This window comes from Myotis brandtii, unplaced genomic scaffold (assembly GCF_000412655.1).
Source record: "Myotis brandtii unplaced genomic scaffold, ASM41265v1 scaffold192, whole genome shotgun sequence".
Lineage (NCBI taxonomy): Eukaryota > Metazoa > Chordata > Mammalia > Chiroptera > Vespertilionidae > Myotis > Myotis brandtii.
The window spans coordinates 2,213,145-2,239,434 of record NW_005357159.1 but is presented as its reverse complement, the minus strand read 5'-3'; the positions used below and the strand labels follow the sequence as shown (position 1 = coordinate 2,239,434).

Sequence of the window (26,290 nt, the reverse complement as noted above, 5' to 3'; positions counted from 1 at the left end):
CGCCCCCCCCCCCCCCAAGTTTTATGGGTGTATGAAATCCAAAAGGCTAGAAACCTTTAAATTAGTATTAATTTGTGTGTGTGATAGGAAGCTCAACTTGAACCAACAATGTGAGTTAGCTACACAAAAAGATACTGTAACCTAAACACATCCTATATAATAAAAGTCTAATATGCTAAGTGTCCGGTTGTCTGGTGACCAGTTGACTGTTCAACCAATCAAAGCGTAATATGCTAGTGATATGCTAAGGCCACTCAACTGCTCGCTATGGCGTGCACTGACCACCAGGGTGGCAGACAGTCTACTGGTCGACCAGTTGCTATGATGTGCAGACGCTCCGACCGTTAGGTTAGCTTGCTGCTTGGGTCGGCTGATGAGGACTGAGCGAGATGGGCTGGACATGCCCTGGAGCCCTCCCACAGTCCCTCCCCACCCCCAATCGTGCACTGGTGTGGCCCTCGGCCTGGCCTGTGCCCTCTCGCAATCCAGGACCCTTCGGGGGATGTCAAAGACCTGGTTTCGGCCCAATCCCAGGCTACTCCCCTCAGGAGGGTGCCAGACGCAGGGCTCATGGCTGGTGAGCATGGCTGGCGAGCACTGCTGCAGCGGCACAAGCCTCTCCTGATTGGGTGCAATGGGGCTGGGATGAGCGGGAGTATTAATGTAAGTAGTGTTTAAGGGCAGGAAATAATTAACCACCTTGTTCTTTACTGGTTACACCACATCTCAGGTATATTCAATTCTGTACTTAATATTGATAAGTATTTACAAGGGGCTGGAGTAGTTGGGAAACATAATGAAAGGCTGTAATTTAAAGAAATGGATGTGTTAATGGAAAAGAACCACCATAGAGCTATGGTAGACCACCTTAAATATCCTCAAAACTTTTGAAAGGCTTTTATAAGGTAGCAAAGATACTAGGCTTATCTTATATGACTCTAAAGTACAGAACTAAAACATGAGTCCGTGCTAAAGGACAACAGATCTTTTTTAGCTAAACATACTGATAAACTATCTTAGAACTGTGATGGAAAGGACTGCCTTTAATAATATTTTGTGCCCCATAATTGGAGTTGTTAAGCATAGATTGCGTAGGTTATTCAGCTTGCTTTGTTGAGGTTTCAAGGTCCTGAAACTTTGCTATTTAGACAGATTGCTCTGTCCTGCAGGATAATGTCTAAATATTTAGTGTGTATTCAAGGCTTTTACAATCTGGCCTGTGGCTGTAGCTTATATGACCTCTCCCATGTACTTTTATTTATATTTAAATCATGTCGTATTTCTCTTATGCTCATCGTCATGCCTTACCTCTCATGATTCTTCCTCCCTCCTCAATTAGTGTTCGTACCCAAATGCTGTACTAGCTACAATGGATATGAAATTCTTCTCTTAGAAAAGATTGAAAATTAAAACCATGTTTAAACTTAGGTTTTAAGTTAACGCTTATTAATTATTTTTTAAATGTGGTATTATACTGTTTTAATTTATCCCAAGGAGATGAATTTATACTATTTTGGGCCTCAATGCCCAAGGCACAAGTGTGGACATAAGAACACTGAGGGCAATAGAGAAAAACAGGAAAAAAGAAAGAGATTATATATGGTAAATTCCTAACCACACTTGAGAAGTTGATGGGTTGTTTTTTACAGGTTTTTTGTGGGTGTTTTTTTTTTTTTTTTTGGATTGAAGTAGGGAAGGTGATTGAGTGTGTAAAGTGGCAGGAACTGATCAGGGAACATTTGAGCCCTCTCAATATATTTTTCTCCCAATAGGTATACTCGGATATTAATGAAGGATATAGACATTCTGAACTCTGCAGGGAAAATGGACAAAATGAGGTTATTGAACATCCTGATGCAGTTGAGGAAGTGCTGTAATCACCCATACCTCTTCGATGGAGCGGAGCCTGGTCCACCTTATACAACAGATATGCATTTGGTCACCAACAGTGGCAAGATGGTAGTGCTAGACAAGCTGCTTCCTAAACTAAAAGAACAAGGTATCTGTGTTACCTGTATCATAATAAGAAGTAATGAGCCCTGCCCTGGCCAGTGTGGCTCAGTTGGTTGGGCATCATCCCATGCACTGAAAGGTTGCCAGTTCAATTCCAGGTCAGGGCTTATACTTGGGTTGCCACTTCGATCGCCGGTAGGTGGCATGCAGGAGGCAGCCAATCATGTTTCACTTTATATCGATGTTTCACTATCATATCGATGTTTCTCTCTTTCCTCCCTTCCTTTCTCTAAAAATCAGTTTTTTTAAAAAAAAAGAAGTAATGAACATTTTTTAAAAGTTTGAATGTCAAGGAGCACTACATGAAAAGATGGGATTTCCTAAAGTTGAAGTGTAGAATATTTAAAAACTTCTATTCATTATTTGAGCTCCACCTTCTTCCAAATTATAGGCTTTAAGTCGTTTAGAAAGTATCAGGAATTAAGGCAACCATACTTCCGGATTTGGGGGGGAAGAGTTCTCATTTTATATATGTTTTCCCAGAAATACCAACTTTTTGTTATAAAATGCTAAGAATGCTCTCCCCACCTATACCCAGTTCCTAGATACTTGGGTAGACAGTGATGGTGAGTTTGTGGTATTGTTTTTCAATTACTTACTTAAATATTATGTATATGGGTCCAATTTTATGAATTTACAGCTAACTTAGTATAGATCCAGCTTTAACAATTATAAACTCATGGCAAAACTTGTTTTTATCTATATTGTACCTGCTTGTCTCCTGTCAGATTTCAGATTTCTCCATTTGTTTCTCTATTTTTTTTTTTATTGTTTAAAGTATTACAAATAGTAGTACATATGTCTCCTTTTTTTTTTCCCAATTGACCTTCCCCCAACTGACCCCCCGGCACATGCCCTTACCCCCCTCCCAGTGCCTTGCGTCCATTGGTTATGCTTATGTGCATGCATACAAGTCCTTCTATTTTTTTTAATGTATGTTTTTATTGGTTTTAGAGAGAGAGAGGAAGGGAGAGGGGGGGATAGAAACATCTATGAGAGAAACATCATCCATCAGCTGCCTCCTGCATGTACAACTCGGGCATGTGCCCTGACTGGGAATTGAATCAGCCACCTCTTGGTGGGTGTCATGATGCTCAAACAACTGAGCCACACTGGCTGGGATTTCTCTGTGTATTTTGATAAGAATGACAGTTACACCAATAGATGACTATATGATAATGACTATCAAAAACAGTCAATCGATGTTTCCCTCTCACATCAGTGTTTCCTCCCTTCCTCTCTCAAAATCAGTTTAAAAAATAAAAACTGATGAAAACTTTTTAAAAGTTCAAATGCTAAAATGAGCACTACAGAAAAGACGATTCTGGCATTTCCTAAAGTTGAAGTGTAGGATATTTAAAAGCCAATTCACTAAACTTTTGTCCCACCCTATATGTGTGATTAAAAGGTAATGATTCAGCCTTTGGGATGGCAAGACCTTCCAGAGTAGACACATATACCCTTTCCTATTTACCTTAGTGTGCTGTACAAATGTTGCCCTTTTCTATATATGTCATAATGGGGAAAAGATGAGGAGTGACTGACTCGATTAATAAATAATGTAATTTTTCTTGTAACCAAGTAGGTAACTTAAAATTAAGGAGTAATTGGTTAGCTTTAAATTTTTAAAGAGGGTTTTGTTTGTTTTGTTTTTTTTACGATAATGTGCTATTATATTCAATAGGTTCACGTGTACTAATCTTCAGTCAGATGACAAGGGTATTGGACATTTTGGAAGATTACTGCATGTGGAGAAATTATGAGTACTGCAGATTGGATGGGCAGACACCCCATGATGAGAGACAAGTGAGTAAAATCCAGAAAGGGGAGATAAAAAATAAATATCAGATAAAACAGTTGTCTGACATTTCTTTTATTTTATGTGTATAGGACTCCATCAATGCATATAATGAACCAAACAGCACAAAGTTTGTTTTCATGTTAAGCACACGTGCTGGTGGTCTTGGCATCAATCTTGCTACTGCTGATGTAGTAATTTTGTATGATTCAGATTGGAATCCCCAAGTAGATCTCCAGGCCATGGTAAGAGATAAATAAATTTATTATTTTGTACTTACAGATTTTTTAGTTAAAGCAATATAATAATCTACAAATGCCAGTGATTTAACTGATTAGAATGTTATTTTCCTCCGACCTGATAGTTCAGTGATACTTTACAGTTGCTCTTCCATCTATATCAATGTACACATGCTCTTTGACTTACAATGGAGTTATGTTCTTGGGACATAATCTCATCATTAAGTTTAAAATACTATAAGTTGAAAAGGCATTTAACCTGCCAAATGTTAGAGTTTAGCCTACCCGGTTTCTACTGGTGTGACACCATCGTAAAGTCGGAAAATCATCAAACCAGTGTAAGTCTGGGACCATCTGTATTTCCATTTTACAGCTTTGTCATATCTTAGGACCTTGGAGTCCTGCTTTATGCTCTGCATTCTGGTGGCAGAAGGGGGAAGAGAGAGAGAGAGCTGAGGAAAATTTTTTATGGGTGAGACCTGAAATTGCCCTAATATTCCTTGGGCAGAGCTAGTCAAATAGCATACTTGACTGCAAGGGAATCGCTAAATGATCATGTAGTTGTGCTCTAGAAGGACAGGAAATAGGTTTTGTGAACTACAAACTTCCTGCCACATTAGATGCTTAAAATTTAGGCCCATGTGTGGGAATACCTTGGCCAGATCAGGAAGATGATTCTTTTTTGAGAAAGTTTATGATCTGTAGATTAAATAGAAAACTTAACAAATTCTTAAGACTGATACTATTGCTAGAGACTTGACCCATGATATTGGTGAACGTAGACCCAACTGTTACATCTCTGGTGTTAGTCACTTCCATCCTATATTCTTCGGAAGATGAAGCAATAAGATGGGGGTGTTTGATAGGAATGTGGTTTGTTGAACTTACCAGACTGGGATTTTTATATTGTTTGTAGAGTTCATAGCAGTGAAAATTTATATTTGACTTAGGTAGAAAAACATTTTGAAAAAGATTTTTAATAAACTATCAAACCTAAAAACTATAGTTACTTATTGCCTTGAGACATTATGTGTATTTTATCTCAGTATAATTTAGTAAAACTAATCTGATAGTTCTCACAGATTCAGCAGCTATGATGTGTTCTATACCTCCTAAAAGTTTTCCTTGTGAGATAACCAGTTAATTTGATTGAAACTAAGAAACTTTGAGAATTTAAGAAATGTACTATAACATACTGTGAATCTATTTTTAGTATAGTTTTTTGTTACTAATTTTTAAAAGTTTTTGCTTGAATATTTAAATTCCGTTTCTTAGTATACACACATTTTTCAAATGTTATTTGTGTGAATTTTTACCTTATTCAAAATATATGGTAATTTGCCTAGGACCGAGCACATAGAATTGGACAAACCAAGACTGTCAGAGTGTTCCGCTTTATAACTGATAACACTGTAGAAGAAAGAATAGTGGAACGTGCTGAGATGAAACTCAGACTGGATTCAATAGTCATTCAACAAGGTGAGCCTTAGACCTTGAAAAAATTTACCCAAGTTGTATTGATGGATGTTTTCCCCCTGGATTTTGAAGGAGATTCCTGTTATTAAACATCTATTGACTCAAGCTAGCAGCCAGAGATAGTAAGCTTTAGTTTTGCTAAAGGGATATATTGGGGCTCAGAAAGGTTTACATTTGAATATTGACTGCCAGTTAGCAATTCTTTTATACCATCTGAGCCTGTTTTTTCATCTAGTAAATCAGGATAAAGGTAACTACTATTTAGGATTTTTAAGGATTAAGGGATAATATTCATAAAATACTTAGCATTCAGTGTGGTGCATATTGAACAGAGCTATGGTGATTATGATTTACATGTACTAAGCACTCCATTGATGACTCTGAGGGATACTGAAGAAATAAAAATGAAACTCAAACTGATTATTAATACTCTTTGTCTAGTCTGCAACTATTTATTGAGCTCCCAGCAGATGCCAGGCACTGTTCTTAGTGCTGACAATACACTGGTGAATGAAACTGACCAATGTTCTTACTTTCAAGGAGCTTAGTGAGAGGGAGAAATGGAATAAACATTTATGGAAATAGGACTAAAGGAAAGTGGAATTTTGAATTTTGAATTAATTGAAGGAAATTTCAAGTTCTTACTGTAGATCAGCTTTTAAGGAAGAGATTTATGTTTTCATGAAGCTATTGATGATGATGAGACATGGAGAAAAGCCTGGCCAGCATGGCTCAGTGGTTGAGCGTTGACCTACGAACCAAAATGGAAAAAAAAAAAATTCTCCATAATTTTAAACCGACATTAGTTATTTTCCTTCTCATAATGCATCATGAGCATATTTTTTCTGTCTGAAAAACTGAGAGGTACACTGTTACCATGTTCACTGATAATGTATGTATCTTGGTTTTGTCAACCAGTCTCTAATTTCCATATAAATGTCACATTTCTTTGCTATCTGTCTCATAATGCCAGCCATAGTGTTGGTCACACGTCTGAATACCTGAAGACAGTAAATGATTGCTTATTTCTAGTTGTTTTTGTTAATAATAGTTTAACATTGAATCTTGCTTTGTGCCAAACAGTCTTTACATCTGTTATGTCCTTTAGTCTTCATGCCAGATTGAGGTTAGCATCAGGTAGGAGCAAGTCACTTGTCCACCGTTTTATACAAGTACAGCTAGAAAGTACTCAGACATGGGTTCAGGAACTATATTAACTATTAGAGTGAAGTGTATAATTAGGAAAATCTCTGGGAACTTAAAGGGACTTGGTAAAGAGTGAAGTTTCTCATGGGTGATGTAATGATTAGTTGTTTTTTCCCCTCACAGTTATCCATGTGTTTAGAAAACACCTGCCATGTGGCTCTTGTTCTCAATTATTCTCACCTATGAAACATGTTTGTTTGTTTTATATTAAAATAATATTAATTCCTTTACTTAGAAAATCTGTTTGAGTTTTTCAGCTTATTTTTTAAAGTTATTTACTGGGGCAGATTTTGTGCCAGTAGCTTTGTTAATCGGGTGCATGCCTCTGTTACTGTCTTGTGGACTTAAGGACATAATATGAGAACCCCCGGAAGCCCTGTATTCTGAAAAGCTCCCTCACAAGGAAGTAGTTTACATAAGCCTAAGGACAGTTTTGACAGCAGTGTGATGGGTTTTAACCCAAAGAAAAATGCTCTGTGGATACAATAGTTCCCTCTTATCCACAGTTTTGCTTTGTGTGGTTTTGTTATCCATAGTCAACCACAGTCTAAAAATGCTTAAGGGCTATTTTTAGAAAAAAAACAGTTCATAACTTTTAAATTTTGTGCTGTTCATAATGTAGCATAATGAAATCTCCCGCTTCCGTCCTACTTGGGACATGAATGATCCCTTTGTCCAGTGTATCTATGCTGTATAGCAAGCATATCAAACTCTCCTGTGGGCCACATACCTCGTTTATTTGGCCCCTGTTAGCCTTTAAGTTTGACATGCTTGCTGTATAGGCTACCTGCCCATTAGTCACTTGGTAGCTGTCTCGGTTATCAGAGTGAGACCACAACTTTTATTATAAATATATTCTAATTGTTCTTTATTAATAGCTATTGTTAATTTCTTACTGTGCCTTATTTATAAATTAAACTTTATCATACGTTTGTATGTATAAGAAAAAATACAGTATATGGAGGGTTTGGTACTATCTGTGATTTCAGGCATCCACTGGGGGACTTGGATCTTTAGCTACTTATTACAACTTGTATATTAATTTGTATAAGTATATGTGAGTTGTCCTTAAGGTTGAAAACAATTCTATGTAGTATTTTGTTTTGCTTTGATGCTATATTTTTGAAAACACAAATTACATAGTTGGCAAAATTCTTGCCAGTTGGAGATCTTAATAATTACTTTTCTGGTGTTTATTTTTCTCTGTGATCAAGATAAACTTTCAACAGTTTCAGTTTTTAAGATTAGGGAGTTTTCAGAAATTGATGTATATTTTGGTCCTTACATAAAATTTGGAGATTTGAAGGTTTTTTTGTACTCCACCATTCTGAATAGGAAAAGTTGATTTGGGAGTTTTAGTATTAACATCTTTCTGCTTTCAGAAGCTTCTTGTGTTTATAATGTTCTCATCTCTTGATACTTTTTTTATTAATCTTGCTAATAATTTTAATTTTACATATCCCAAATTACTATTATTCGCCCAATACAAGAATATATTTTATTGAATATAAAACAGGCTTCATTACATAATACATAAATAGGTTTAGAAACATTTCAAAGCTTACCAAGTGAAAATTTGGCTTTAAATTTTATATAAAAATGAAAAGTATATGTGACATATGAAATGACTGATACTTGAAGCAAAATGATACACTATTAGATCTGACATTTAAAATTTCAGGTTTCCAGTAAAATAAAGTTCAGTTAACATTATACAACATAATCTTTTTTCAGGAAGACTTGTGGATCAGAATCTGAACAAAATTGGGAAAGATGAAATGCTTCAAATGATTAGACATGGGGCAACACATGTATTTGCTTCAAAGGAAAGTGAGATTACTGATGAGGACATTGATGGTATTTTGGAAAGAGGTGCAAAGAAGGTGAGATATAGATTAAATGATAATGTTTTCAATATGTGAAATATTTTAAAGCCAAACTGAGGAAAGAATTGTTACGTGAATTATAGTGTTATTTCCATAAAAGCTTTTGTGTACTGTGAAGCCTAAGCCACTTGACCATAGTTCTGCTTTTTAAATTCTTAAACTAAAAGGTGTTTCTTTTGTTCCTAGACTGCAGAGATGAATGAGAAACTCTCCAAGATGGGTGAGAGCTCCCTTAGGAACTTCACAATGGACACGGAGTCGAGTGTTTATAACTTCGAAGGGGAGGACTATAGAGAAAAACAAAAGGTACTTAGAGGCTTTGCTGACTCGAAGGCTTTTTTTACTTGAAACTTGGAATTTTCAATGTTAGTTGTAAATTTATTAACATTTAGACATGATATCCTCTGAATATTGTCTAGGCTAAATATGTATCTACATTTTTCTCCTAATTTGAGTTGTAGTATACATTTTGTAGCTCCCCCCCCCCCCCCCCCCCACTGAACAGAATTATTAATTCGGTCAAAAAATACTTCCTGAATAGCCTGTGCTCTTCACTAGACATTATACTACATGTTGATTACAGTGTTGAACAAAGTATCACAGTCCCTGTTCTTGTAGAGCTTGTAGTCCAGGATTTTATGAATGTCTTTCCATTTGCAAGAAGTAATCTAAATCAGCGGTCGCCAATCGGTGGTCCACGGACCACTGGTGGTCCATGAGGTCCGAAAGGTTGGCGACCGCTGGCCTAAATGATGTAACTAGCATTCCTGTAAGATATGCAACTAGATATAATAAAAATCTGTGATTTGAATTGTTTCTCATCTGCTGCTAGATTGCATTCACAGAGTGGATTGAACCACCTAAACGAGAAAGAAAAGCCAACTATGCCGTTGATGCCTATTTCAGGGAAGCTCTTCGTGTGAGTGAACCTAAAGCACCCAAGGTGAGTTGACAGAGCAAAAAAACTTGGATATTGGAAATGTGAATTATTTTTTTCTCCTCTTCTTTTTTTAAGTATGTTTTTATTGCTTTCAGAGAGAAAGGGAGAGGGAGAGATAGAAGCATCAATGATGGGAGAGAATCATGGATCAGCTGCCTCCTGCATGCTCCCTACTGGGAACTGAGCCTGCAACCCAGGCATGTGCCCTTACTGGGAATTGAACCCTGACCTCTTGGTTCATAGGTCAAGGCTCAACCACTGAGCTACACTGGCTGGGCTCTTTTATTCTTATCAAATTTGCCAGGAAATTTGCATTTTGTGTGATTTCTTATAGTGTGCCTCAGTCAGTTTTTAATTGCTAAAAGTTTTCTTAAAATTGATTTTGGATCTGCATTTAAATGATTGTTATTTCAGTTGTATTGAAATATGAATTTTCTTGCTTAAAAAATTGGTTGCCATGGTTTATGGACTAAAGATGATTAGAGATAGATTTAAAGCAAAATAGTTTATTCTTTATGGACAATATAATTTTCTTTTTCTTTAGGCTCCTCGACCTCCAAAACAACCCAATGTTCAGGATTTCCAGTTCTTTCCTCCACGTTTATTTGAATTATTGGAAAAAGAGATTCTGTATTACAGAAAAACCATTGGGTACAAGGTAATAACAAATAACACTTTGTTCATAACTAATCTGGTTTGTTTTTAACTTAATAAAATAAATAGAAGCTCTTGGTACGTTTTCTTGCATGGTTGGATTAAAATTTGTGAAATGTCATTTAGTTTAAGAGTTAATTAGTCCATCACATTTTTTGTAAATTTTACTGATTGGTGACATAGGAAAATATATTTTTTTTAGGTACCTCGAAATCCTGACCTACCAAATGCAGCACAGGCACAAAAAGAAGAACAGCTTAAAATTGATGAAGCTGAACCCCTTAATGATGAAGAGTTAGAAGAAAAAGAGAAGCTTCTAACACAGGTATAGTCTTCAATCAATACAAAATTTAGTAACTGTTGTTTTGTAAGGTACTGTGTTGGGGTATACAAAGGAGTACAAGTTTTGGGGATTAAAAATGGTGGCGGAGTAAGTGGACGCTGCATGGACATGCTCCTAGGACCAAACTATAATTGCAACTAAAATACAGAAAAACTTCCTGAACAAAAGAGTACAAGTTTTTGTTTCAAAGTGGAGCAATTGAAGATGATAAAACATGGGCATATGGGTTAAGGCTATATTTTGATTGTCACTAGTTAAGGTAGTTGAGAAGATGATAGATTTTCACCAGCCTTGGTTAAGTGGGTGTCCTTTTGATTACCTTTCTTCTAGTGTTCTCATCTTTCCTTTCTTGTGAATCTTCCACATTGCTACTAAGTTATAATTGTCAGTTATACATCTTTGCTTGGTACTTTTTGCTTATCGTCCTTTAGAGTTCAATAAAAGTCTTTCAGAATCTGGCCTTAATCTAACATTAAAGCTTCGTTTTCCCTTTTCTTATGTCTCTGCTCTTTAAGCTATGTTCATTCTTCCTGGCGAACTCCTTATCTGTCAGAGCTCAGTGAAAATGTCACCTTTACATGCAGCGTTTCTTACTCTCTTCCAGTTAGGTTGGGTATTTGCGCAATATATGTGTACGTGCAAGTTACCACTGAAAAATATTTAATTTAAAAAAAGACTCAGCACCAAGGGGTCACAGGTTAGATTCCTGGTCAAGGGCACATACCTGGGTTGCAGGTTAGATCCCAAGCCTGGTCAGTGTATGCATGCAGGAGGCAACCAATCGATGTGTCTCTCTCACATCGATGTTCCTAACTCTCTCCTCCTCCCTCCCTTCCACCCTCTCTAAAAAGCAATGGGAAAAATATCCTCGGGTGAGGATTAATAACAACAAAAAGATGAGGAACAAGCAAAAATTAGTATTTTCTGTAATACTTACAAGCATTGATAAAATGTAATAGCATCTTTTCTAAGTTCATTGTGCTGTGATTAAATATTGTTTCTGTTGCTTTGAAGGGATTTACCAATTGGAATAAGAGAGATTTTAACCAGTTTATCAAAGCTAATGAGAAGTGGGGTCGTGATGATATTGAAAATATAGCAAGAGAAGTAGAAGGAAAAACTCCAGAAGAAGTTATTGAATATTCAGGTAACTCTTACTTTAATCGGTATAAGAATGTTCTCAGGCTTTTGGAGAGCTGCTGGAAAGTTCAGATTTTCTTACTCTGAATTACTGTGTTTTGATAAGCCAAATTTTGCCTCAACTTCTTAAAACTGAGTTAGAAAATGTTCCCTTCTTTAAAATGACACAATTGTTTATTTTTTTACCCTAGCTAAATAGCTGTAGCCAAGAAAGTAAGAATAGGTTGCTGAAAAATATGCTGTCATTAATACTTTATCTCTCTCCATAACTTCTCAATTAACACCTGTTTCCTAAAGTCAGTTGGATTGTCAAGTGTATATGTGTAGTTGGGCTGTGATGAGTCTGCTTAGAATTTCAGAGTAGCAGAAATTGAAGAATTGGGAGATATTTAAATCATCCAATTTATCTCTTTATTTTTTTTACAGTTAAGGAAACTGAGAAATTATAAATACCTATTTACTTTCCAGTATTATATTTGGGAGAACTGGAAACATTTCTTAGCAAATAAAATAAGAGCATTAATACTAACAAGTTATATTTCTCTCACTCCCACCCATCTCGTCTGTCCAACTTTTATTTTACAGCTGTGTTTTGGGAAAGATGCAATGAGCTCCAGGACATAGAAAAAATTATGGCTCAGATTGAAAGGGGAGAGGCAAGAATTCAAAGAAGAATTAGTATCAAAAAAGCACTTGATACAAAGGTACTTTGCACATTAATGTGGTAGTTAGTAACTCCTACCTGTATAAAAATTAAAATAACTTTTAACAAAGAAAAGAATGATGATTTAAAATTAGAGTTTTCTTCAGAGAAAAACATTCAAATGTTACAGGTATTCTCTCAACTGAATTTACCTCAGATTTCAGTTACTGTATCTGGGTCTGAGGCAATCAGCTCTTTCTCTTTAGAACAGTAAAGACTAAAATTGTTTTAGGACAAAGAGGATATAATGCAATTGAGGTGTTATGGGTAGAAAATTCTGATTTGAAATATAGTATAGCTAATTTTACTAAAGCTGAGTTTGAAATACAGATTATATAGGATTTAGATTTTATATAATGTAAAATCTGACTTTGCTAGATTGGACGGTACAAAGCACCTTTTCATCAGCTGAGAATATCATATGGTACTAACAAAGGAAAAAACTATACTGAAGAAGAGGATCGTTTTCTGATCTGCATGCTTCATAAGCTTGGATTCGACAAAGAAAATGTTTATGATGAACTGCGACAGTGTATTCGCAACTCTCCTCAGTTCAGATTTGACTGGTTTCTTAAATCCAGAACTGCAATGGTGAGTGCTTGGGTCTTGTGTAATGCGCAAACGGTTACTATTCTCTTAACTAAGGTAACTTCTTTTCTTAGAGAAAATTGTGCTTCCACTGCATCTTTGAGGTAAATTTTGTTAAAATATTGTTGGGTGTCATAGGTTATCAGTTAAAATCCCAGTACCATCTATAACTTGAGTTTATTGGTCCTATCCTTTAGATAGTAACATGTCCAAAAGTTTTAAGTTTGGGAAATATTGGGATAAAAAAAGTTTAAACATCTTTATATTTATAATACGATTTCCTTAGGTATATTTAAAATGTACCGTCACTCTTCAATCTTTTCATGTTTGACGACTGAAGAATTTTTCCCCCCAGTAAACATCCAGAGGGGTTGCTGTTTTGTGAAACCCTAATTTGGGAAATGCTGAGGTGCAAATGCATTATAATGTAGTTAGAGGTTATAGATTCAGTTGCTAACAGCTCTACCATATGCCCTTTCAAGTAGGAACTATTTATATAGTTCATAAGGAAGCACGGTTTTGTGCTGAGTAAAACAAGACACATAGGGTCACATCGATTTACCATTACAATGCCATGGTGTAAAACTGTGTATTAATTTTCTATCATGTTTTATGTTAAGTCACACATAAAAATTAATAATATGTATGGCCCCTTATGATAAACAGTTGAGGTGTAATCCTTTCCTAAGAGCCAAGAGAATTCATGCTGCAGCACATCTGTAACACATCCTGGCATATGTGCCTCACAGTGCCCCTGTTAAGGGAAATACAGTGTTCTGCCTCCTAGCTCTATGCTATTGCAAATATTTCTAAACCTTGTATGGTATATTCTATAAAACAGTATTTTAAAATGATTTTGCTGTGATTGTGTAATAGTATCACTATAAGAAAATAATTTTTGCTCAGGAAGGAAGGGAGCTCTTAGCCAGCAACAAGTAGACTCCTGTTTTTTGGGGAGGGTTATCTACTTCTACACTATACTCTAAAATCTTCTCTGGAGGCTATATAGGTTACTGGAGAGAGATGAGGTAGAGCTCATCGTAAACTTCATTGCCTATAATTTCAAAATTGGGAAGGATGGCATGTGGTACTGATAATGCTTTTAAGGCAAAGATTATATGCACCTCTTACTAAAGTTAGTTATAGTTGATTTTTAAAAATATATTTTTATTTCAGAGAGGAAGGGAGAAGGAGATAGACAGGAACATCAATAATGAGAGACTCATTGATTGCCTGCCTCCTGCACATCCCCCACTGGGGACTGAGCCCGCAACCCAGGCATGTGCCCTTGACCGAAATCGAACCCAGGGCCCTTCAGTCCACAGGCTGACACTATCCACTGAGCAAAACTGACTAGGGCTCTAGTTGATTTTTTGACCCTCAAATATGCACACTATTACCTAAGTTTGGATATAAATGACAGTTCTCAGGCATAGATCTTAGTAGCAGTGTTGCATATATTATGAGATATTCATTTTCACTGTTAATTCTGAAGTGAATGAAGGGTTTATAAAGAATCACAGTAGTTTGGCTTTAAATAATAGAAATATTTACAAATACATTTTTATCCTTATATTTATTTCAGGGGTGTAAGTGACTTTATATTACTCTATTTAAACATACTCTAACTATAATCATGAAATGTATAATGAAAAATACAAATACTGTGTAAATTTATGTTTGCAACTCAGGAGCTCCAAAGGAGGTGTAACACCTTAATAACCTTGATTGAAAGAGAAAACATGGAACTAGAAGAAAAGGAGAAGGCAGAGAAAAAGAAAAGAGGACCAAAGCCTTCAGTAAGTAGTCACAAATATGTAAATACTAGAGGCCCGGTGCACAAAATTTGTGCACGGGTAGGGTCCCTAGGCCTGGCTGATGATCAGGGCCAGTTGGGGCCTTCTGGCTGCCGGCTGCCAACTGGGGTTCCCTGGCTGCTGGTTGCTGGCCGGGGCCTTCCTTCATTCCATGCCGCCCCCTGGTGGTCAGCGCACGTCATAGTGAAGGATAGAACTCCAGGCTGAACTCCCGCAAGGGCACTTTGCATATTAGCCTTTTATATATATATAGATTTGAGCACTTAATTTTTTTCTTTTTAAGAATCTGTGCACTACTTGGCTATCATTGATATTAGGTTCCTTTTGTTTTGGTTTTGGTAAATAATATAGCCTTGGGTCACTTAAAGTATAAATTAAACTTGATTGCATTGTGGGTGAAATCACATTATGATATGATAGTTCATAAATATGGGGGATTTGTGAAAATCTGCAAAGTATGAATGCCAGGAGTGTACATGTGACCTTGGGGAATACAAGTTATAATTTAGAGTGTTTAAAGAAATATTAGGATTAACTTAAGATGGCCAAAGCACTGATATTATATATTTGCTGTAAAGAGAATTATAAGTGTTTTATTTTCTGATATTAAAAGTTACTTAATAAAGACTTGTTTCCATTAACTTAAAAAAAAAATAGTAAGAAAGCAATGGCTTTACTACTTCACTATGAACTTGATTTATTGTCCTAGTGATTGATATCTTAGCAATGTGAAAGCAAAACTTTTAAGGTAAAGAAGCCATCTTGTTATTTAATAGTTTATAAAATCATGAATAAATAAATGTTTCTGGATAATATCTGATATATACGTAATCTCACAAAATACTTTTTATTACTGCTTTCTTTTGGTAAGAGGGCATTTTAGATATTTGGTGTATTGATTTACCTGCTGCTTATGAGTTATTTCATTATTAGCATTAAAATTTTTTTATTTGTTAGCAATATGAGTAGATAAGATTCTGAGTAAGAGCATCTAATACCTATTACTATGTAGCAGTTATTAGTAAAGTGCTATGGTGTGTCTGTTAATACACTTAACATTAGTCTTGTGATGAAAAGTAATCCTTCTGTTTGTTTATAGACACAGAAACGTAAAATGGATGGAGCACCTGATGGTCGAGGAAGAAAAAAGAAGCTGAAACTATGAATACACATTTGTTTCATAATCACTAACTTTAAACCAGTAGTTCTTTAATTTACGGGTCTTCATAAGATGTACTGTACAATGCTCAATTGTTATGTCATTCAAAGACATCAGGTTCATCTGTTTATTGAGCTAGAAACATAGTATGTAGTTTCACTTTTTTAAATGCAACAGCTGTGCTGAAATTTTTTTTATCATTAACACTTGAAATAATAAAATAGGCTTCATTTATTAATAAATGTTTCATTTGATTTATTTTTCTATTATAGTTCCATATGTGAAGATTGTGCCTATTTGTTTGTCAGCTATAGTTTCTACACTCACAGGGCTTAAAAAAAGCAAACAAAAAAAAAATTGCAAATGACATTTGTCCCTTCAGTTTTCACTTAGTTCTGTAATTGTTTTAATTCACTTGCCTTTGCAGAAATTTGGGTATCATCTTTGGAGTGCTATTTAGTCTCATCTGGAAAGATTGTATAAATTCTCCTTGCTTATTATATGGGTAGAATGGGAGAAAAAGGCAAGAAAAATTATTATATTCTATGCATATTTCTGTTATGCTTTCTGTTTCTGTAGTTGGTTGTGAGGTGAATATGCCCCATTCTTTTGGGAAATGGCCTTTTAGTTGTATAGCCAAAGACATTTAGTATCTTCTGGTTCCTTAGGTATTACCATTTTATAAGAGGAATATTATTTTTTTTAATTGTTTGGTGAAATTTTGACTAAATACCTTCTAAAGCAGCCACAACTTAGAAAGATAATGTCAAAACTAAGGTGATTATTTTCCCAGCCAAAATAAGGTTGTGAATTTGTCATGCTGTTAAACTGAAATTGGTAACAAAATGTATCCCCTTCCAGTTTACCTTTTTTGAGTTTTAGAGAATTGAAAATTTTATTTTATTATATTTTAAAATAATTTCTACATGTAAGCAGCAAGACTGACTGTAATTCCAGTTTTTAATTTTCTATGGACAGACTTGACAAACTGGAGACCCTGCAGCAGGATTACCCAAATTGTAGTGTCAGGATTTTAGCTGTACCAGAAGCCTTTATGTGCTACACATAATTTGTATAAAGTTTTATATGTACAAATTGGGTACATAAACAGTTCTCCATTTTTCTAAGGGAATGCAATAAATGTAGCATCGTGAATAAATATAACTTTTATAATCCTTAAGTGGTCTTTTCTTTATCTTTCTTTTCTGAGTTGATTTTTATTCACTTATTTCCTTAAGACATGATCTTTTCCCTTTACTTAGTTAGACTTCTTCCTTTAAAATTTCTGTGTGTTGAACAAAACAATGTTTATGGCAGATGTAGAGTAATTTGAATTTATTTTGTGTTCCCCCCCAAAGTGATTTCTATACTACCTTGGATTCTTAAAATAATAGTCATAGATCTAATGTATGGAAAATTTGAGGAAAGCTTACTCTTTTTCATGGAAGGAGCTACTAAGAGTGGTGACCTCATTTTGGAAGAAATAGTAGGAAAAATAAAAGCCTGAGGAAATGTTACAGGGGACACACAAAGAAGTGATGTTTTCTAAAGGAAGAGAAATGGTCTTTTTTTGGGGGGGGGGGGGGGGGTGGGGGAATAGACAGTAGAAATGCAAAATGAATCAAATATATAGTGCCAGCCCCTAAGAACATGTGGACTCAAATACAAAAGAAAGGGAAACACTTGAAAAAAAGTGTGGAAGAAACAATACTCAAATTTAGTATATCAGTTTAGCCAATTTGTGAGACTGGTGTTTCCCAAGTCAATTTGGCTGTTGCTACTGTATGTTTACCTAGAATAAAGCCATGTTTTTTATATATACTGTTAAAGGAAGGAAGCATGGTCAGACCATGATTTAAACAGGAACTGTGTTGGAGAAGATAGACTAAAAGTTGAAAGTATATTTCCAATTTTTTTTCAATTTCCATTGAGGAAGAAGAAGCTTTAAACGTAGAATGGTGCCTGAGGCCAACCTAGAAGCTGGTGCTTACATAGGTGAACAGGGTTACAGTCGTTTGTTATTCAGAATGTTACATTTAATAACTGAGTAAGGCTGTCTCTCTATATAGGAAGATTATATTTTATTGAGATCCAGATAAAACTGATAAAAGGTAATCATTTTCAACGTTAATATTTTAAATACTAACATTAAAACCTTGAAGAAATGATAATGGAGATTTTTCTGTGGAGGCAGACAAGATCAGAGCAAAGAGGAAAGGCAGGGTACAGAAGGTTATCATGGAAAGCTGCAGGTGCCTAGCAACAGGCAAAACGGAAATCAAGGACCTCACCCCCAGGGTAACATTACCATACCTTCCCTAGTGTATCTTTGGTCATGCAGTTTTGAGCCCTTGACATTTCATAGCGCTGGTCATGTGATTTGAATTCTTCCCTGCTTTTTCCAATTATGGCATGTTTCTAGTCATGGCATGTTGTGTGGGTTAGATCTCCTTAGAGGGGGAACGAACAAGGGGGCTGGAGAATAGTCTTTAAGCATTAAGCCTCCAGGACATTGAGGTTCTGACACATCAAATACATCTAGGCCTCAGTTGTGTTGTCAGCTCCAGGCCCAGAAAAGCAGCAAAACCAGACAAGCAACAACAGGCTACCTCAGGACCAGCTGCATTGAATAATGACCCCCCACCCCCAAGGACACACCTGGAAAGCAGATGAATATTATATTGAGACTAGAGGCCCGATGCACAAAATTCGTGCACTCGGTGGGGGGTTCCCTCAGCCCAGCCTGTGCCCTCTCGCAGTCCCAGAGCAGGCCTAAGCCGGCAGTTGGACATCCTTAGTGCTGCCGCAGAGGCAGAAGAGGCTCCTGCCACTACCACTGAGCTCGCCAGCCATGAGCCCGGCTTCTGGCTGAGCGGCGCTCCCCCTGTGGGAGGGCACTGACCACCAGGGGGCAGCTCCTGCATTGAGCATCTGCCCCCTGGTGGTCAGTGTGCCGCTCAGTCGATTTGCATATTAGCCTCTTATTATATAGGATTCTCCCCTAGATCCTCCCCTAAAATCCCCTGCCTTTAAAAGCCCTTAGGATGTTCCCGCACTTTTCCCTTCTTCATTGTTCCCCCTACTTCCAGAAGTGATAACTTCATCTTTCTCCTATGCTCCAAAGGCCCCTTTGCCTCTGTAACTTGTTTCCTGAGCCTGCTTCTACTTCTCCCTTCTACTTCTGTGACTTTTTTTCTTGTTTTTAAATTTCAGTCACCTTTTTTTTTCTTTTTTCCCCTATATCCTCTTCCACCTCTGCCCATCCCCCTCTGCCTGTGATTTTCTAAGTAAATGTGCTCTTATAGTTTGAGTCTTGGCTCTGAATTCTTTCTTAGGCAGAACTCAAGTATTGAGGTTCTGAACCAAGGTCCCATCTGATCCCCCTGATCTAATATCTGGGGCCGTTCTCGCTGCTGCCAACATTTCCAATAGCAAAGTTATTTATTTAGGGTACTTAACGTATAGTAGTTGAAGTGTGCCTAATTTTATAGCAGTGCTTATACTTATTACAACATATTAAAAGTTATATTTACCTCGGAAATCTGAATGAGACAGTCCTAATTTAGGGTAGTTGCATTTATATGCACCTCTAACTGTTGGTCTTCCTTAAAGGAGACACAATATCTTGTTACATGTAGATATATCATAGCAAAAAAGTAAACTGGTCAATATTTTAGTATTTAACACTTTGCTAATTAGCCTATCTATTTGTTGATAGGTTTCAAATATTTTTCTCAAATAGAATTATGCTTTATAATACTGTGTTTATGTAATCTTAAAAATGTTAATTCAGCCCATCCAGTGTGGCTCAGTGGTTGAGCATCGATCCATGAACCAGGAGATCATGGTTCAATTCCTGGTCAGGATACATGACTGGGTTGCAGGCTCAATCCCCAGTAGAAGGCATGCAGGAGGCAGCCAATTAATGATTCTCTGTCATCATTGATGTTTCTCCCTCTCCCTCTCTCTAAAATCAATAAAAACATTATCTTAAAAAAAATGTTAATTCAGTGAGCAATCTTGAGCCAGGCTAGTAAGCCAAGACAAGTAGAATAGGGAAACAGACGGTTAAACAGCAGTTTGCAGCCATATAGAAAATCTAGATGCAAGCAGTTTGCAGCCATCTATTAAATCCTATCTTCCCTAAACCAGGGGCATGTAAGAGTAAGTGAGGGTAAATAGCTTAAATCACCCTACTCAGGGAGACAGCAGAAATCTAATTAGTGCCATTTGCCAACCCTACCCAAGGACAGATGAAGTTAAAAGAATAAACCTCATTTTGGTACATAAGCATAAAGCTGGTGAATATTCTATTGAGATCCTCCCCTAAACACCCAGCCTTTAAAACTTTAAAACCCCTCAAAACAAAGCTCCCACCTCACACTCTCCCTGCCAGGAGTACACTGGAGCCTTCACCCCTCCTCCCCCCTCCTGCCTTTTTCCCCCCACAGGCACACATCTCCTCAATTCTAAGGGACCCCAGGAGGCTTGCAACCAGGACAGCAATGGGCAGTGGCAGTTCATCCCGGGCAAACCTCTTGAACCTGTCCCCAAGGCCCCCTTTTTTTCTGACTTAGTGAGCCAAAGCAGCCCAGCCTAGGCTCATTTCCCCAGCCCTTTCTTGTTTTACTGCCTCCAGCTTTCATAAACGTCCTCTAAAATTCTCCTGGACGTGTGTCATCCTTCCTGCACGAAGTCCAGAACTCACACACTACCCACTGGCCTGAGGCAGACCCATTCAGGACCAGGTCCCCTTCCCAGTAACAATCTCAAGTTGAAAAAGTATGAGGAAGTTGAATCAAGTTCAAAATATTGCACTTGCTCCAGGCATAGAACACATTCCTATTGCCATTTTTAATTTTTATTGATTTTAGAGAGGAAGGGAGAGGAAAAGAGAAACATCAATGATGAGAGAGAATCATTGACTGGCTGCCTCCTGCACCCCCCCCACTGGGGATCGAGCCCGCAACCCTGGGCATGTGCCCTTGACCAGAATCGAATCTGGGCCCCCCGGTCCGCAGGCCGACGCTCTATCCACTGAGCCAAACCAGCTAGGACCCTATTGCCATTTTAAAGAAAGGGGCAGGCAGCTCTTTTAAATATAATAATGATGTAACCTATTTCAATGTATCTATCCAAAACAGTGCATAGGCCCCACATTCAGATTTATGCAGCCAAGGTTGAGAATCTGCTCAAGGTTAGGCAGTCACCCATCACCGGTGAACCTCAACAGCATAAATGTGGTAGGCAGTTAGACAGACATGAGCAGAGCAAAGACGATGGGCCAGGTACAAAAGATCACCAGAGTGAAAAGCCCTATGTGCCTAGCAATGGACAGGTGTAGGATGGGACGTCATCCCCAGGGCGACCTTTCCTCCCCTAGCACATTGCTGGTCTTGCCATTTGGACTATCCTACCTTTCACATCACTGATCATGACCCCCTGACCTTTCCTCCCTAGAGGTAACATCTAGGTAGGCCTCAGTTGTATTTCAGCTCCAGGCCCAGAAAAGCTTCAAAACCAGACAACGCAATGGCCAACTGCCATTGAATAATGACCCCCTGCCCTGGTGCTGGCCAATCAGCCAGTGGAGACCACAACCCTGAAAGGACACACCTGGAAAACTGTTGAACATTCTATTGAGATCTTCCCCAGTGTCCTCCCTTAAAAACTCCACCCTTAAAACCCTTAGGAAAGGGGACATGGCTCACTCTTCCTCCTCCCCCTCCCCACCCCCCCAGGATCATCACTTTTACCTTTCTCACTTCTAAACTATAAGGGCCCTCCTTTTGCTTCTGTAACTTGTTTCCTAAACCCATTTTTTTTTTCCCATCACCTACTTCTTCCACCTCTGTGATTTTCTAAATAAATGTTGTCTTATAGTTTGAGTTTTGGCTTTGAATTCTTTCCTAGCCAGAACTCAAGTAGTACTAAGGTTGCTGAACCCAGGTCCGGTCTGACCCCACCAGTCTAACACCTGGTGGTGTTCCCAACAGAAACATTCTAATGTCCTCACCATGGACACGCAGGTCTCTTACTCTTGCCTGAAACCACTTTCTTTCTGCTGTCTCGCATCACTGAGCACTGCATGTTTTATTCGAAAAACCTGTTACTCTAAGTCTGATGTAGTTTGAAAATTGAGATCACAGTAAACTCCAGGCCTTCAGCTGTAAGCTCAAAACCTTCACCTGGGAGCTAGTTAGAAAAGCAGAATCTAAGGCCTCCTCCCAGAACTGCTGAATTAGAATCTGCATTTTAATAAGATCCTCAGAGGTGATCCATGAGAAAAGCACTGTTTTAAAACATGTTGCCAAAGAAAGTAAAATTAAACTTTAACAGCTATTTAATATACCTTCAGATTAAGGTGACCTCCCAGTAACATGGATTTTATTTTAAAGTGTAGAGTTAGGAAGATTATTCAATAGTATTTCAGAGGAAATGTTTTTATCTTGAATATTGGATATGCAGATAGCTTGCCAGGGGTTTCTCTGGTTGAAACCGGATAACCAATGGGTCCGGGCTGCCTGTCACCACTTGAGCCAATTCAGCAGAGACAGGGTTGAATCATATGAGTGTTTATTCCAATACTGCCAGCAGTATGGGAGAGCAGTTGGTCACCCACAAAAATCTGCTCTGACCCCCCTTGCCAGTTGGCTGGTTATAGACACATGAGGAGAAGATAGCTACGTGCAGCTGCAAGCTACAAGTGTAACATGGAAAGGCAAGGGTAGAGTCTGCAGTCCGGCCTTCAGGAGCTCTAAGTCCGATAACAAGGTGGCTATTCTTCTATGATGTTACAAACAGCTCAGCCCGTTCCTGGGACCGGAGAATGGTCAGCGTTCCTGAGAAAAACTCCTGGAGGGGGTCAGGGTCCAGGTGCAGCGACCAAATCAAAGCGTGTCCTGTCCTTGGTCTGCTCTCAAAATGTATTTCTTTTCTGAGTAATGGACCCATCTGGGCTCTGAGGTGTCTTATCTTTTATAGACTGTTTCATCCTCCAGTTTCCCAGGGTCTGTAAGAAAACTTACCTATAGTTAGTAAGGTGAATAATTATTAGACAACTGTGGCTCTGTTCTCATTACGTGTCCTTTCCCACTCTCAATTTTCACCATTACAATCAAAAGAGAAGACCCAAGTGATTTACATGAAATCCATTGGTGATAGATTAGGAAGGCGGGAATTGGAAAACCTCTGGAATTGGATGAAAAGTAAAATGGCCCTGGCTGGTGTGACTCAGTTAGATGAGCGTTGTCCTGTGCACTGAAAGATCTTGGGTTGTGGGCTCAATCCCCGGTTGGGGAGCATATGGGAGGCAACTTATCAATGTCTCTCTCTCCCTCTCTCTCTAAGAATCACTTAAAAAAACATATTTAAGAAAAGTAAAATGATAGACACATACATCTTTTACATAGACGGGTACAGGATAGTTAACAGTCAACAGTTAACATGATAACAATAACTGGGAGGATTTATAGGGTCTGCCCTAGTGCATTGGTGGTGCCCTGAAGGGTCTGGAAAAAGGAGTTTCCCTGCCATTCCAACGTAAGTTATCTTAGGTGCAAAAGACAACAGACAAGCTCAGTCAAGGTAAAGACTGACCTTTGTCATGGAAGATTCTAGCCTAGGACATGACTACCTGCCATAAACTGCTTTTAGTTAAAAAGTTTTAATTTCAGACCATCCTGTGTGGTTACTTTAGGTCCCTGAGTTTGCAAGCCCACCATGCAGGCCTTCCCTGAGCATATCCGGTTAGCATGTGGCCCCTTTTCATGCACGGTGTTATAGCAAACGTTATTTGGGAACCTGCTGTTGGTAGTATTGAAGTCACTATGCTACCTGGCGCTGGGGTTCTTGGGTTCCCTGAAGCATAGTAACCTCTGTTTTGTAAAAACTGCTGTTTGAATTTTCCACTAAGCATAGATAGTTCTTTGTTCTGTGAATTAACCCTGCTATTGGCTTCTGTAAGCATGCTTGCTTGCTTGAATACTAGGGAGAATGAGCTCACTTTTCTGGTCCTGCAGGACCTGTTTACTTCAGCACTGCTCCCATTTGGGAAAGGCCATAAACCATACAACCCCCAGACGGAGTTATCAATACTGGCGCTGACCAGGCCTTGAGATATAGTCTCACTGCCCCCACCCCAGCACACAGGGCTCTTTGTAAAGCCTGCAAAAGATCCAGAAAACCCATATTTGGGGGACAGAGACACTGGGAAAGTATAAAGGGAAAATTTCCTCCGTGCTTTTTGCTCAGACTTTGAGAGACAACTCCTCTGAGACCGCTAGTGTAATAAAAGACTCCAAATTTGGCTTACTGATTAATTAAGGCGCCCACTCTTTAGCTCGCTGATTTACAATATAACATCCCCAAGATAAAAATGGAGGAGAAGCCCCGGAGAAATTTCCAAACAGATTTTATTAAGCTTATGCTCTCGCACAAAGGAGGGAGCACAGAGGAAAGGAAGGTCCGCTGTGCCGGCGTGAAGGCTGGCTCTGCTTGGCTGCTTTTATAAACTGGGGACAAAACGGGCTTGCGCACAGAGATGGGCTTTCTGAAAAAGTCAGAAATTGTGCAATTTCCATCTCAGGGCCCAGTGACTTCCTTTTCCAGCTGTCTTGCCTGGTAACTATGTTTGTGCCTGCACTGTGGAGGGAAGATGGCCAACGACTCATTACCACCACCCTCTGAAGGTCATGTAGCGGTCAAACCTTGATCAACTTCACATGCGGGCCAGTGGTTTCAACATCTGCAAGGAAGCAGACAGTTAGAAAGGGAGATAAAATCAGCTACCTCTGCGTTTTTCAGTAAGGAGGGCAGGGTGGGTGACATTCTTGTGGTCAGCTTCTCCGTGGTTCCTTCTGACAACCTGGTCTTAACTTGGCTTCCTGGCCACCAGTATTTTCCATTCCCAGGCCCAAGTCCTATGCTCGCTCAAGTACATCTCGGTTATATTAAAGCCGTGTTACTCCAGGGTGTGCCCGAGGACCAGCAGCCGAGACAGCACCGACAGCTTGTAAAAATACGAATTCTCAGATCATGCTCCAATCTACTGAATCAGGGTCTCTGGGAGTGGGACCCCACAATTCATGTCCTACGCTTTCAGGTAATTAATTCTTCAGTCACAAGGAAGTTTGAGGTGCACATTGTTAGCACACCTCAATATACCTGTTGGTTATCATTTTCCTTTAAATGGACTGTTACAGAACTTTTGATCATGACTTGTTTTTTCCTACTCTCAAATTTATAAATCTGCCCAGCCAGTGTGGCTCAATGATTGAGCATCACCTATGAACCAGGAGGTTATGGTTCAATTCCTGGTCAGGGCACATGCCCAGTTCTGGGCTCCAACCCTAGATGTTTCTATCTCTTTCTCCCTTTCCCTCTTCCTTTCTCTCTGAAATCAATAAAATTATCTCTATCTATCTATCTATCTATCTATCTATCTATCTATCTATCATCTATAAATACTTAAATGTAAGTTGTGGGATATAAACTTGGAAGAGGGCAGCAGAAGCCTGGCTGAAACCATCAAGTCCTGGCTGGTTCACTAGAGGCAGCGCCTCCTTGTGGTTTGTGGCTAATTGAGCATCAATATCCACATGGTTAAGTTTTCTAACTTGAGCTTTTGGCTGTGCTCTATCCTAGAAGATGACATGAGATATTTGGTATTAGCTTTTAAACCTTAGTAATATTAAAAAGTAATCAGTTTCTCCCTGATTAAAGCATAAACTTTTAAAAAAAATATGTTTTTATTGATTTTAGAGAGAGAGGAAGGAGAAGGAGAGAGAGATGGAAACACTAATGAGAATCATTGATCGGCTGCCTCCTGCATGCCCCTACTAGGAATTGAGCTCCCAACCCGGGCATGTGCTCTGACTAGGAATTGAACCAGCTCCCAACCCGGGCATGTGCCTTGACTAGGAATTGAACCAGTGACACCTTGGTGCATGGGACGACACTCAACCCTAAAAGGAAGTTTCCAGTGGGCAGGCAGCTCAAAGAGCTGCCCCTGGGGTGTAGGCTAGGGGTCCTGTTATCCCCTTGGAGGGGGGTTAACTGCTTTCTTCTTGGCGCTGACCTATCAGGGCCTGTCTGTCATCTGTCCTTGTATGGAATTCAGGCGGGGCTTTTCTCCATTTCCTCTAAGGGTCGGGGGCATGGAGAAGGAGGGTCTAAGAGGAAGGAGAATATGCCAGGGGAGAAAAGGTCAGGGGGAGAATCTGGCCGACAAAACCTGAGACAATCTAGGGGAGGAAAGGGTGCCTTGGGGTGAGGTCCTGATTAACAATACTTATCTTACCCTAGCCAGTTTGGCTCAGTGGATAGAG

The 26,290-nt window shown here is 38.6% G+C and overlaps 1 protein-coding gene across 1 annotated transcript in view; it reads left to right on the top strand.

The window, feature by feature from the left end:
* The window catches only part of SMARCA5 (SWI/SNF related, matrix associated, actin dependent regulator of chromatin, subfamily a, member 5), a 34,055-nt gene extending 16,917 nt beyond the window's left edge, over positions 1-17,138 (top strand). The window contains exons 10-23 of the mRNA XM_005864878.2: positions 1,773-1,999; positions 3,698-3,819; positions 3,904-4,056; positions 5,397-5,529; positions 8,467-8,615; positions 8,805-8,924; positions 9,451-9,561; positions 10,103-10,216; positions 10,415-10,537; positions 11,570-11,702; positions 12,281-12,399; positions 12,777-12,989; positions 14,678-14,785; positions 15,903-17,138. Coding sequence (XP_005864940.1) covers positions 1,773-1,999; positions 3,698-3,819; positions 3,904-4,056; positions 5,397-5,529; positions 8,467-8,615; positions 8,805-8,924; positions 9,451-9,561; positions 10,103-10,216; positions 10,415-10,537; positions 11,570-11,702; positions 12,281-12,399; positions 12,777-12,989; positions 14,678-14,785; positions 15,903-15,968 — 1,891 coding nt within the window. The 3' untranslated portion in view covers positions 15,969-17,138. The remainder of the gene's footprint in view (positions 1-1,772; positions 2,000-3,697; positions 3,820-3,903; positions 4,057-5,396; positions 5,530-8,466; positions 8,616-8,804; positions 8,925-9,450; positions 9,562-10,102; positions 10,217-10,414; positions 10,538-11,569; positions 11,703-12,280; positions 12,400-12,776; positions 12,990-14,677; positions 14,786-15,902) is intronic.
* The last annotated feature ends 9,152 nt before the right edge of the window (positions 17,139-26,290 follow it).